The sequence below is a fragment of the Melopsittacus undulatus genome, chromosome 1 (genome assembly GCF_012275295.1).
Source record: "Melopsittacus undulatus isolate bMelUnd1 chromosome 1, bMelUnd1.mat.Z, whole genome shotgun sequence".
Lineage (NCBI taxonomy): Eukaryota > Metazoa > Chordata > Aves > Psittaciformes > Psittaculidae > Melopsittacus > Melopsittacus undulatus.
In genome coordinates this window covers 100,193,831-100,205,820 of record NC_047527.1, presented here as the reverse complement: position 1 = coordinate 100,205,820, position 11,990 = coordinate 100,193,831, and the positions used below count along the sequence as shown (strand labels likewise).

Below are 11,990 nucleotides of genomic sequence, written 5' to 3'. Positions count from 1 at the left end.
GAATGTGAACCACGCAGGAGCACTAAGCTCCTACTAACTGTATTCCTGACGGATACTTGTGAGGTGAGTGCCCAAGGATGAGAACTAGTTTTAATCACCACTTCTCAAGCTAATAACAAGGGACCACTCCATAACAACTCATTGAAGCTCAACAACATTTCCCATTGAATTTAAAGGGCCCAGATTTCCCCCAGGAGAGCCAAGGAGCAGGTGGATGGGAATTAACCCTCTTTTAGGACCAAGTGTCAACAGCTTACCATTCTGCATCCAGCAAGAAGAGCTTTAAGTAAAGGTGTTCTTGTCTAATCCCAGGCAGGAGGTGGTGTCCTGCCACTGCAATAAATGACTGTTGAGAAATTGTTATTCTATGCATGGATTTCTTTTTTCTTCCTCTTAATTTTTCTTTTTCTTTGTTGCCATAGGCTATTCTACATTTGGCAGATTCAGCTACAATTAGCCTGGGAGTTGTCCACAAGAATTTCTGCAGATCTGGGTAGAATGTGATTTTTTCTTTTTTTTTTTTTACATACTTGATAATTTCAAAGGTTTTTGTGGCGTTTTGGGTTTTTTTTGTTATAACCTATTTTGTGCGAGCCAGTCACCTTGGATTTATTCTTCTTGTGAAAATATTTCATTACTCTTCTGATGTGGTTGTCCTCTAAGGAGATTATCCTGTAACTTTTTAAATCCTTAAAATGAAACCAGGACAAGACTCTGGTACCTTTACTCATGCCAAATTGTCTTTCTTTCCAAACTTGAGTTTCTTTGTGCTGCATTTTGAATCTGATGAATCATCCAGATACAATTTGTGATACCATAATTTTCATGCCACTTTCACGGAATTATTTTGCAAAGTATATGTTTGGTGGTGGTTTTACTACTGATTATCACTCCTGTTCAGATCATGTAGGCACCAGCTTCCTTCTAATCCTAGGTAAGCTTCTAGTTCTCCTGTCTCTGGAGAATAGCTGTAAGGATATGAATGCTAAAGTTTCAGCTCCCAAATTGAGGGAAAAATAAGAAGAATAAAAGCTGGGGCTCTGCTAGGGCTCTCCATGGGGCTGGCTTGCTGCATATGTTCATCACTGCTTGCTCCTTCTGTTTAGTTGCTGTGGACATTCAGTTACAGCTCTGTTAACAGCAGACACAGGAGATTTCTTCTGAAATAGCATAATAATTTATTTTTAAATAAACCACTGGTCAGATGGTGTGGGCATGAGGAGATTTCTGCTCGAGCAGATCTTTGTCCTGCTGCCAGTACCGTCATGTTTCTATCAAAACATCATTAGGGATAACTTTAAAATAAATATGCATTTCTCCTCAGTAGGAGGCTCTCCTAGAGCCAAACACATCTGAGATCTCCATGAACCTAGCAAACTAGAGTACTCTTAAAAAAAACCCCAAAAGTCGTAACATTAAAAATGAGAGAAACAGCATTAATATAAAACCTTTCCCTGAAAAACAGCACTTGTCCATCCGTAGGTGGGGACATTGTGATCTGTGATTGAAGATGAGGAGCCCAAAAGGCTGAAGATGAACACACATGGCCTCCTGTTCCCATCTCTCCCTGCTTTCCTACCCTGTTACTTGCACAACTTTTCCCTTCCTGCAGCCCTGATCTCCTGGAGGTAAAAACTAAGACTCTTTTCATTGCAACTTCCAGTGTTTCTCTGGCCCATGCTCACTTGCTCTTTTCTTTTAACTGTCTCATTCCAACAACCCTCGTCACTTGAAAACTCATCAAGGTTCCCCCAGCTCTCTCCGGTACTACTTCTCCTACCCTTCCTTTTCTTCTCCAAGGTGGGTTCTAGCACTATGTTCACAGCTACCTTAAGTGGGGAAATATTTCATAGGCCCATTTCCTTGGTGAATGTAAACTTACTCCTTGCAGGCTCCAGATCCCTTCTCTCCTTCTCTAATTATCTTGTGAGCATCTTCAGGTTCCCATAGGGTTTCAAGGTAATTTCCTCCCTTTCCCATTTAAGTAAAAAGGTACCAATCACAGATGCAATGTCCTACACAGTATGCAGATGCCACATCTCTGTGCTGATACGCATGGCCTTATGTCCCCCCATCCCTCCTTGCCCCAGACCCTCATGGAAAATAAATAAATCAGGCTTTGCTACATCTTTGTTAGGCGCAAAACGTTGAGGCGCACGGGAAGGAAAGTGGCACCAGAGGCATACTGGATCTCCCGGAGGACCCCTTCCCACTTCTTCTGCTCTTCATCATATCTGGGGACAGACAGACAGACAGTTATGGTGAGGAAAGCTTCTCTCCTCTTCAGCTGCTCTCCATGGTGGCGGTAGCCCATTGTGTGATGTCCCATAGGCATTATTTGGCCACGAGATACCAGTGAAAGCTGCATGGGGTCTTTCAACTCTGGTCCGGTCTGGTTTGCAGCACCAGGCTAGGGGACATGGGTATTAGCACATGGTCTCCTAGGGAAGGTGTATTTTCCATTGGGAAAGGATTTGGTGGCACCACGACTGAACATCCATGTTGAGGGCCAGTGGGTGCCTGCTGAGGGTGCTCTAGAGCCACAGATGTGAAGGATGGGAGCAGCTAACACTATTGGCAGCCATCAGAAAGCGCTTTCTGCCCACTTCTCTGATCACACATAAGACTATCAGATTTCCAGCCTGAGTACTGGCTTTCCCCAGGAGAGGATGCATTGCAGAAATGCTGCTTCACACCAAATGGGAGGTCTGGAACCAGCTCCAGGCAAAACGTCAATGCAGCAATAAAGCTAAAGGAGCCGATTTTCCCTGATACGTTGCTATAGGAGGCTGGGAGAGATCACTGAATCACCTAATGTGCCCTCCAGCACAGCACAGGGCAAGCTTCTCACCCACAGACCCTGCAGTGAGCATCCAGCCTTGTGCTGGTGTAACCAACTCACTGAAGGCATCAAGAAAGACAGAAACTACCTTTTCCCCAGTGGCTCCCACTAGCACCCCTCCCATGCTCCCATGGACTGCCCTGGGGAAGATTGTCACCTCCAAACGTCGTTCAGCTCCGTTGGCACCAGCTCTCCTGACTCTGTCTCCACTGTGGCGAAGCCTCCAAGCAGGTAGAGCACCCCAGCCAAGCTCACCAGGCTGACGGAGCTGCGCTCCTGCGGGAACTCAGTAAAGGTGTCCCACCTGCCGCATAGTGAGAGGGGACATGTTAGAGCACCCTGCCTACCCCCCATGCTGAGGCTGGCCTCAAATCAGGTATCGATGACTGAATTGCATAGTGATGGTTTAACCTGTGTAGGTCTACTTGGAATGGGATCACGCACCAACTGTTGCTAGAGATACCTGTCTCCATCATCATAGTTCAGCTTCATTTTGCACTGAGAAAGTGAGCTGTGAAGCATGCCTGGCATGGAACAGCATGCCCCAGCAGTAGGACTGCGGCTGCAAGGCCCACCCAAAGAGAGTATATTATGGTGGGTGAAGCTCCCAAGATGAAGATACATCAATGCAGGTAACCCAAGAACTGCACCAGCTGGTGAAACAGCTTTGAAGATGATTCACAGCCCAGCTGCAGTAGCATTGGTGATGCTCAGCTGTCCAAGGAGTACAGACTGTGAGTAACTGGTACCAGGACTTGAAAGCAAACTCCAGAATGGTTGGAAGTTGCTTAATATACACCTATAGCTGCTCCTCATCTACCTACCCCCTGAAGCTGTGGTTCAGGTACGTACTTGTTGGTGGCAATGTCATAGACTTCCACTGAGTTGGTCAAGCCAGAGTCAGTCACACCAGCCGCCACATAGATCTTGTCCTTGTGCACAGTGGCTCCGAACAAGGAGCGGGCAGTCTTCATGGGAGCCAGCTCCTTCCACTCAAACTTGGATGGGTTGTAGACACACATCTTTTTCAGGCACTTCCTAGAGAAAGATGAGAGAGAACAGGAGCCTTGATCACTTGCCAGGGGGCAGCTTTGCAACATGGGAGACTGGGGATGCCTGCTGGGAAGAACATGGGGTCTCTAAAAAGGATTTTTCTCCTCCACATCAGCATGCATGCCGTTGCTTGTGTATGGACCCAAAGATGCCCATGGCTGGAGATGTCATCTGTGTGTAAAACATATCCCCTTCTGCTGTGCTCATTTTGGGTAGGAGTCATGAAAGTTCAGTATAGTGCTTACAGAGCTGGATATGGGTCCGTGTAGCTAACTGTCTCTCAGAAACTTGCACATAGCCATCAAGAAAGTGTTTTCAGTGTTCCCGATTCAACTTGGTGCTGCAAAATATGACCAGCAGCATCCCTGTCCCCATAACGGCAATGTAAGGTATGTGAATGTATGCACAATCACACTTTTCAGATCAAAATCCCTTCAGAGCAGGATCTATCTTTGCTGGATTTTGGCATGTTTGCTCTGCAAACAGTCACACTTCTGCCTTGAAAGCAATGGCTGCAGTGCTCCCCAAGAGAGTCTGTTTCTGCTGAGCCCGTCTGCTGCAGGAAGGCAGGATGGAGGTCAGATTTGATGGGGTTTTTCACTCCTATTGCAAATACCCATCTGGATTTGACTACTAGGACCATGCTATTCCACAGGTTGGAGACAGGAAACTCTGAATGTGAAGGAGTTTCATGCTCTTCAGCACCTGTTGCAATGCCTGTGATATTTATATTGTGAGCAAAAGGAATGATGTGTTCCCTCTCCTGCAAGGACAGTACCATCTCCCTGATGTCCCTGTGGGACTTCTAAGGGCTTGGGAAGGGCTGCAGTCACAGAAGCAAGCTGAGAGGGAAGGATCCACATCTCATACCCCTTCTAACCCTCTTAACCTGTATAGGATCCATGTTGGGGAGCTCAAGCTCTGCACTCACACTAGTCTGGGGGATTACACCCTGAGTTTCTCTTGCTTTTTGACTTACTTATCACTTCCTTTTCCACCGATGACATAGACAAGACCATTGTGCGATACCACCGCATGGCCATAGACTGCATAAGGAAGGGAATCAGCTTCACCCCACTTGAAGGACCTGTATCAGAAAAAGATTTGAAACAAAAGGATTTGTAGCTTTCCGAGTGAGGCCTAGAATATGTGGCACTTTCCAAACCTAGCGGTGGTCACAGATCCTAACTCAATCTCAAAACCAGGAGGTTTTCAAACAGATAGGGCTCATGAGTGAATTCTGTGATGCCAAAGAAAAGGGGGAAATGAAATATGCAGAATGTTTATGCTCACACTCTTTATTTTCTGCAGCATCCCCTGCTCTTAGACCTTTTGGATCCACATCCCCACTTCTCCCAGGATTTCACCTCATTTGCAACCATTACCAGCTGAACACAAACAAGGCAGATTTCTGTATGACAGAAAAAAATTAAAACCAATGAGACCTAGGGGTTGCAAGATCCTGAAGGAAAATGGTTTTTTTGGCCACTGCCTTCCACTTTGAGGTGCTTTGGTTGGCCAGCACTCAGCAAGGGCCCATGGGAGTGGGTATGTCCACATTTTGCAGTGCAGGGCTGTGATGAAGCCTCTGAGCTAGGTCTGCAACAGCAGAGGATGAAGCTGTAAGGCTTTGGAAACTTCAAACTAGTAACCAAATAGGGCTGACCAATTTCTCAACAGGTGCCTGTTCATATCCACATAGCTTAGGCTTGCCCCCAGTTTTCATACATGTAGGATGTAGCCCCCAAGACCAGCACTTATTTTACTTAAGATCTGAGAGTGCTTTCCAATTGCTCAACCAACTTGGGCAAATATTTGATCCCGTAGAGCATCACTTTGCCCTCTCCAGGTTTGCTATAATTGAAACCTTGACTTAAGTAATGCTAGAAATGCATTGGTGCTGATCACATCTCTGCCAGCTTCAAATCAGTATTCAAGCCACCCCCTGAGCACTCAGTGGGGGCAGACACAGGAGCAGATGAATGCCCCATTCTGTGGGAATGAAACTGGTTTCAAATCTTTGCCCATAAAGCAGACTTTGAAACACACAAATCTAAATATAAACCAAAGGCTAGTCAATGTTTACTGCTCTGCCTCTTTGGTGGCATCTCTTTGGATGCTTTTGCCTCCTGTGAGCAGAAAAGGATGGTGCTTTTTAATAAAGGTTAAGACCTAATGTGGATCAGAGCCCATTGTCCAGAAATAATTGGATATTAAGCCTGATATTCATTAGGCTGGTCCATTCAGGGCCATATCTGAGTATTATCAAAACAAACTTTTCAGTTCAAAGCCACTCCTGGTGAGATCATGGTGAATGTCACTGGGTCTCCAACCAATGGGCAAGAGCAGAAGGAAAAACTCCTCTCACTCCTCTGTGTACACCTCACATAAACATCTACTAAGATCATTCCCTGATAACATAATATCCCCATTACATCTTCCATCTTGGGGAGGTTCAGTTACAATAGATGAAGCAGCTGGACAGAGACAGCTCAATGCCCCGGGGTACAGCCTGAGATAGTGGTCCCAGCATCTAGATACAGGGTTGGAGCCCTGCCTCCAAAACCTTTCAGCCCCTGGGGAGCTGGGGTTGTTTTCAATGGCAGCTGCTTCACCTTCTCCTGTCAGCCACCTCCCAGCCCACACTCACATGTGAACACTTACAGCCGGTCGTAGCACAGGACTGAATCCAAAGTCTTCTCTCCCTCTTTCAGTTCTTTTCCTCCGACCACAAAAATAGAGTTTTCTGCCTCTCCCAGGCCAAAGAGGCAGCGAGGGGAGGGCAGGGGGGGCATCCCCAGCCAGTCTGCATCCAGATGGTCATACTGAAAGGAAACACATGGTCATAAGTGTGTGCTCACCCAGACCATTTGCTTGGCAAAAATCAGGGCCCAGAGGCTGAGGGAAAAGTCTATTCCCATGTGCAGCTTGGTCACCCCAGCAGGCATTTCCTGCAATGCCTGTGTCTTACCATCTGGTCAGAAAGGGAGACTTAAGTGCAATTCCAAGTCATATATCATATGACATATGTTTTATGTCAAAGTACAAGGGAAGAGATGCAGCAGCATGAACATATTCTTATCTATGCACCAAAGCCTTGACTTAGAATAAGGTTGGCCATCCTCAGAGGACAGAGTCCCATGTTGGACCTACAGTGGATAGTTCCTGGGACTGGATTTGCTGAAGCACTTGAATCTTGGAATTTTTGCCTGAACCTCTTCAGGTGTAACCCATGCCACAGTATTTCATCCTGATACTTTCCATCTCTGCCAGGTACAGCACAGTGCTGGCAATGTTGGCTACACAGCTCACTCTCCTGAGACACTTCTTTTCCCACTTATTCTTCTTCCTGGCAAATGATCAGTTACCATGCTCCAGCTCTGCTTCTTAAGATACTGTTATTGTCCTGTATCACCTCAGTGTGTGTGAATTCCTGAGGTGAACTGTACATGAGTCTATCTATCTGTACAACAGCTATTTACACTATACTTACCTACCTAACACAGTACAACACAACTGAGATGGTACTGCAAAGACCAGAACTCTTCTTGCTGACAAAAGTGTGCCAGACCTATCTGATAGATGGGAAGACTGATTCATACAGCACTACTAAATCAGATGTCCAAATCCTTGCAGATCCTTGGACATCTGTAGATCAAGGCATTGCCTCATCTCCCACCAGAGAAAAAGTATGTGAAGGATTATGATGCTGGGAGCAATCTGTGCACCATGGCTTGATGGGAGCTGTAAACTGGGGCAAAACCATTAAATATAGCAGAGGAGGGAGGAGGCCAGTTTGGTGAGACCCTGCAAGATGGAGCTATGATGCAGCATTGCCTGAAGCACTGTTTGCTGTGGGCTCAGGCCAAAGGACTTCAGCTTGCTGGGTTGCCTCCAAAACCTTGGCCTCAGCTGGGTGACTGTGGTTATTGTCTCTTTGTAATCTGTGGTCCACATATGGGTTATTTATAGTCAAGCCTGAGCAGCTCAGTCACCAGGATAGTTAGTTCCTGCTTCTTGATGGATTCAGCATTGTTTTCAAGTCATTAATCTTAGAACTGACAAATAAAGGATACCATTTTCCATCTGAAATGTCGATAGAATCATTTTATTCCTGCCAAAATTTGCAAGGCCTCTGGGATTTATCAGCATTTTTGTATTTTGGTGCCTGTCCTGAAGTCTAAACTATCCCTGACCTAACTGTCCTGGCTTCAGCAGGAGGAATGTGAAACTGGGAAGATAGAAACAGAGTCAGAAGGTTGCTGCTGCACTGGCACAATGGTTCAAAGACTTGTTGTATAGCTGCCTGCCCACATTTGTGTGAAGTTTCTTCTGGAAAACAAGACTCAGAAAAGCTCTCTTGCTCGTGCAGGAACCTCAGGTTACGTAATGACACTGATGGCAATAAAATACACCTTTGAAACTGATGGCACTTTCCAACCCTCGGAGGCTTGTCTGCAATTCCCATGCATGAGTGCCACAGAAAGCTGTGACGGGACCACTGTCCCCTTCTTGTGGGCAAGGCAATACAAACAGCCACATGATACCCAAGGCATTTGCTACTGAGTCAGTGGCAAACTGGGAGCTGAATATAGAAACTTTGCTGTTTTCAGCTCAGAATTATGGAATGCTTTAGGTTGGAGAGACCTCCAAAAGTCTTTCATTCAACCCCCATGCTCAGACAGGCACAGCTTTGGAGTGGAAGCAGGTTGCCAGGGCTTTGTGCAGTCAAATATTAAATGTCTCCAATGATGGAGGTTTTGTGACCTCTCTGGAGCCCTGCTTCAGTACCTCACCACCTCAGCTGGGAAAACTTTCCTCACAACTAGCTGAAATTTCCATTACTGCAACCAGTGGCCATTGTCTCTTGTTCCATCTTTGTGCAAATCCAAGAGTCTGGGTCCCTCTTCTGTGTCCCCTCTTATCAGGGAGCTGCAGACACCAGTGAGATCTTCCCTTCCCCTTCTCCAGACCTATCAAACCCAGCACACCTCCAGGGACAAGAACAGCACTAGAAATGAGGTATATACTGATAGGTGGGGAAATACCCTTTGTCCTTGGGGTGTTTGCTTTGTGGCTGTAGCTGCTGCTGTTCCTTTGTTGCCACTTGGCAGAGTCATCCTTGGGTTTTGCTGGGGATTCAATACAAAGGATGCAAAGCAGAACCCAGACATGATGTCACTAACCTTCCAGTTAGTGGCCCTATGGCAGCAACAGCTGGATGAAATACAGTGGTCAAAATGGTCCTCTATTCAGGATTTGAGTCAAGAAGGCTTATTCCTATTACTTACTCTGTCAAGACTCCTTCCCCAGTTACCAGAACCCCCTTTAGTGGGATATGTCTTAAAAATATAGGGAGAAGAGTGAATCATCTCAGATGTTTCACCTTCATTTACAACTTTCATTTTAGTATCATATGAGAATTAGTATTACTTTTATCATACAGAAGCTAAAGACTGGTGAGGCTCCAAAGGGATCAAAGAAACAAAAGAAAAACAAAGCTAGTACCTGTAGGAAGTAGGAACTCATGGGATCCTCTTTGCTATCCTCGTTGTAGTATAGTCCTCCAACAATGAAGATCTGATTCTCTTTGGTCACCAGACTGATGTGGTTCTTTGGGATTTGAGTAGACAAGGAGGCAAAATAGCACTCGTTGGCAGTGGGATCATAGGCCACTGCTCCACTGTCGCTCACCATGAAAATAAGGTCCTGGAGGAACATCCCAAAGCGCATTGTGTCATTTAAGATCCCTGGGAGAGCATCCTCCTCTGTATCTTCCTCCTCATCTACTACTCCATTGACAACATTGTCTTTCTCTTGCTTTTCGCTGCTTTTCTTCACTTTCTTCTTCCTCACCACAGTGAATTTGCCTTTCTGGGCATCCTTCACCATTTGCAGTTTCTTGAGCAGCTCTGGACTGGACTTCACCATGGCGTGCTTTTCCACGTGGTCCTTGATGTAGTCATTGGGCATGAGGCGGAAGCGGATGCTTTCAAAGATGACAGGCAAAGCCTTCTGCCGGCTGTCTTGGTCCTTGGTCCCCACCCACTTCATCACTACTTCAAAGACAGTCTCCTCTTTCTCAATGTTGAGGGAGTCACTGGAGATGATTGCAATAAGCTCATCGGGGGAGAGCTGGTAGAACTCCTCATCACGAGAAACCAGCGCAAAGCGGTCACAGATGAAATCCCTAGCTGCCACCGCCAGCCGGGCACAATCCAGCATCAAGCCCAGCCTGAAGATAGCCAAGCAGTTGCTGAGGCAGAGCCGCTTCTGCAAGTAGGACACACAGACGGTGAAGATGGAGGGGATCTGGAACATGTTGGCCACGGAGAAGATGTCCTGCACATTCTGCTCTGTGATCTCCAGCTCAGAGGTGTAGATATAATGGAGGATCTTGCCCATGACATCCGGGTCAACATCTTCCAAACTGATCTCCCTCTTCTTGCTCTCTTCCATGTCCGAGAGGAACATTGCTCGGAAATATGGGCTGCATGCTGCCAGTACCAGCCGATGGCAGGGAAACTCTTTCCCCTTGACTTTCAAGACACAGTCCAGAAACTTATTGTGGTCCAACATGTCTTTGAGTCCATCCTGGAGAAGAGTTTGCTGGTAAAGACGCAATTCTTCCGCTTGATCTAAAGGCAAACCCATGGTGAACACTACCTGCTCTTCCTCCTTTTTTCCCCAATCCTTCTTCTATAGATATATATTTATGAATATATCTATACCTAAGCCCCTGGTAAAGAAACTTGCTCAAAGCAGGGTTCGCTGTCTCCCTTGCTTCCAGACTGTTGGCACAGTGGGAATGTGAAGCGCTTGCTACTATCGCAGCTGTCTGTGTACTTCAGTTTCCAGCATAGGGCTTTATATATAGCCACAGCTCTACAAAGCTTAAGGAATCTATATTGAAGCATGTGTAAGCCGATCACCCTTTAATATGACACATTGGACAAGGAGGAAGGGAGGGGGCCGGGGGAACAGCTGTAATTCCAGCCTCCATGCTTCAGGAAGGGTCTGTCAGCCCATGAGTCACCCCAGGGGGAGCAGGAGTTCTTGCTGCCATGTCATGACGGGAGACATATGTGACCAATTGGCTCAGCCACCGTGCTTGGGGAACAACCTCCAGATGAATCGAACGTCTGAATCTGCCTTCTGGGTCATGAATGGCAAGACTGAGACCTTCTCCCAGCACTGCTAAAATGACTGCTCTGAAACTCCTAAACCTTTTGCTGTGCTAAAAATAGACGGTGAAGTCAAAGCTGAAAAGATGCAATAAGGGAGTGTCTTATGTGGGCCTTGTGGCATTCCTGGCTCCAGCCAGCTCGCTCCCCGGGCTGCTTTTCTGCATAGGTTTGTCCTTTATTCTCCTCTGGAGTAAGTTTTCAGGGGTCTGGAAGGTGGTGGAAAATGAAGGTTCAGCTATTTATTTACATCCCTTTATGGGATATGACACCTATGCTGGAAGTTACTTAAAAAGTCTCACTCTTTAGAGGAGACTTGAGCCTGGGAGGGGAATAGCTCTTTATGCCTGCAATGCATGCATGGGCCTGATGGCACAGTCTCTGGACACTTCATTGTTAATAAATCCATCTTTTACACATCTTGATGACAGAGAGAAGGTCTGAGACTGTAGATTTAGAAGAGAGAGCAATGGAGAGCTTCAGCTCCCAGATTAAGACTTCTAAACACAGGTATATTTTTGTAAGTTGGGGATCTCCTGCTAAGGGCTCCTGAGATTCAACACCCTTATGTTGAAGCCTAGAGCCACACCAGGACAACCTGCCCTGCCTTGAGCTGATGTTCCAGAAAGGCTGAGTTTTCAGCAGGTCTAATGTCCTGCTTGCATGCCATGTCTAGGAAGCCCCATGGGTCTTCAAATGGCCAGTCTTTGTCCAGCTCTTCCCATGGAGCTCATGAAGGAGCAAATTAGTTTGGATAGACATGGGTGAGCAGAATAGCTATAATTATACCTACAATAAAAATTGTACATGTATCTGTTTTATCTCTGTTACTATGGACCCTTTGGGCTGGCTGACACTCAGTTATGGCACAGATTTAATTAACGATCTAATTAAGTCTATGCAAAGATATT

At 46.2% G+C, this 11,990-nt stretch overlaps 1 protein-coding gene across 1 annotated transcript; it reads right to left on the bottom strand.

The window, feature by feature from the left end:
* Positions 1-2,122: 2,122 nt before the first annotated feature.
* KLHL40 (kelch like family member 40) lies at positions 2,123-10,825 on the bottom strand. Its single transcript, XM_005150008.2, has 6 exons — positions 9,404-10,825; positions 6,560-6,720; positions 4,875-4,982; positions 3,695-3,880; positions 3,000-3,146; positions 2,123-2,234 (listed from the first exon to the last, which is right to left on the bottom strand). Exons 1-6 carry the CDS (start codon positions 10,547-10,549, stop codon positions 2,123-2,125), a joined length of 1,860 nt encoding a protein of 619 aa, XP_005150065.1. The 5' UTR covers positions 10,550-10,825.
* Between the last annotated feature and the right edge of the window lie 1,165 nt (positions 10,826-11,990).

What these genes read in the sequence shown, in the direction of transcription:
- KLHL40 (XM_005150008.2), bottom strand. Translation starts at nt 10,549, where the DNA reads ATGGGTTTGCCTTTAGATCAAGCGGAAGAATTGCGTCTTTACCAGCAA. An exon ending in GGTGGAAAAGGAAGTGATAA is followed by an intron (nt 3,881 to 4,874) that starts GTAAGTCAAAAA and finishes ATCTTTCTCTAG; the next exon opens with GAAGTGCCTGAAAAAGATGT. An exon ending in TATGACATTGCCACCAACAA is followed by an intron (nt 3,147 to 3,694) that starts GTACGTACCTGA and finishes ACTATGCGGCAG; the next exon opens with GTGGGACACCTTTACTGAGT.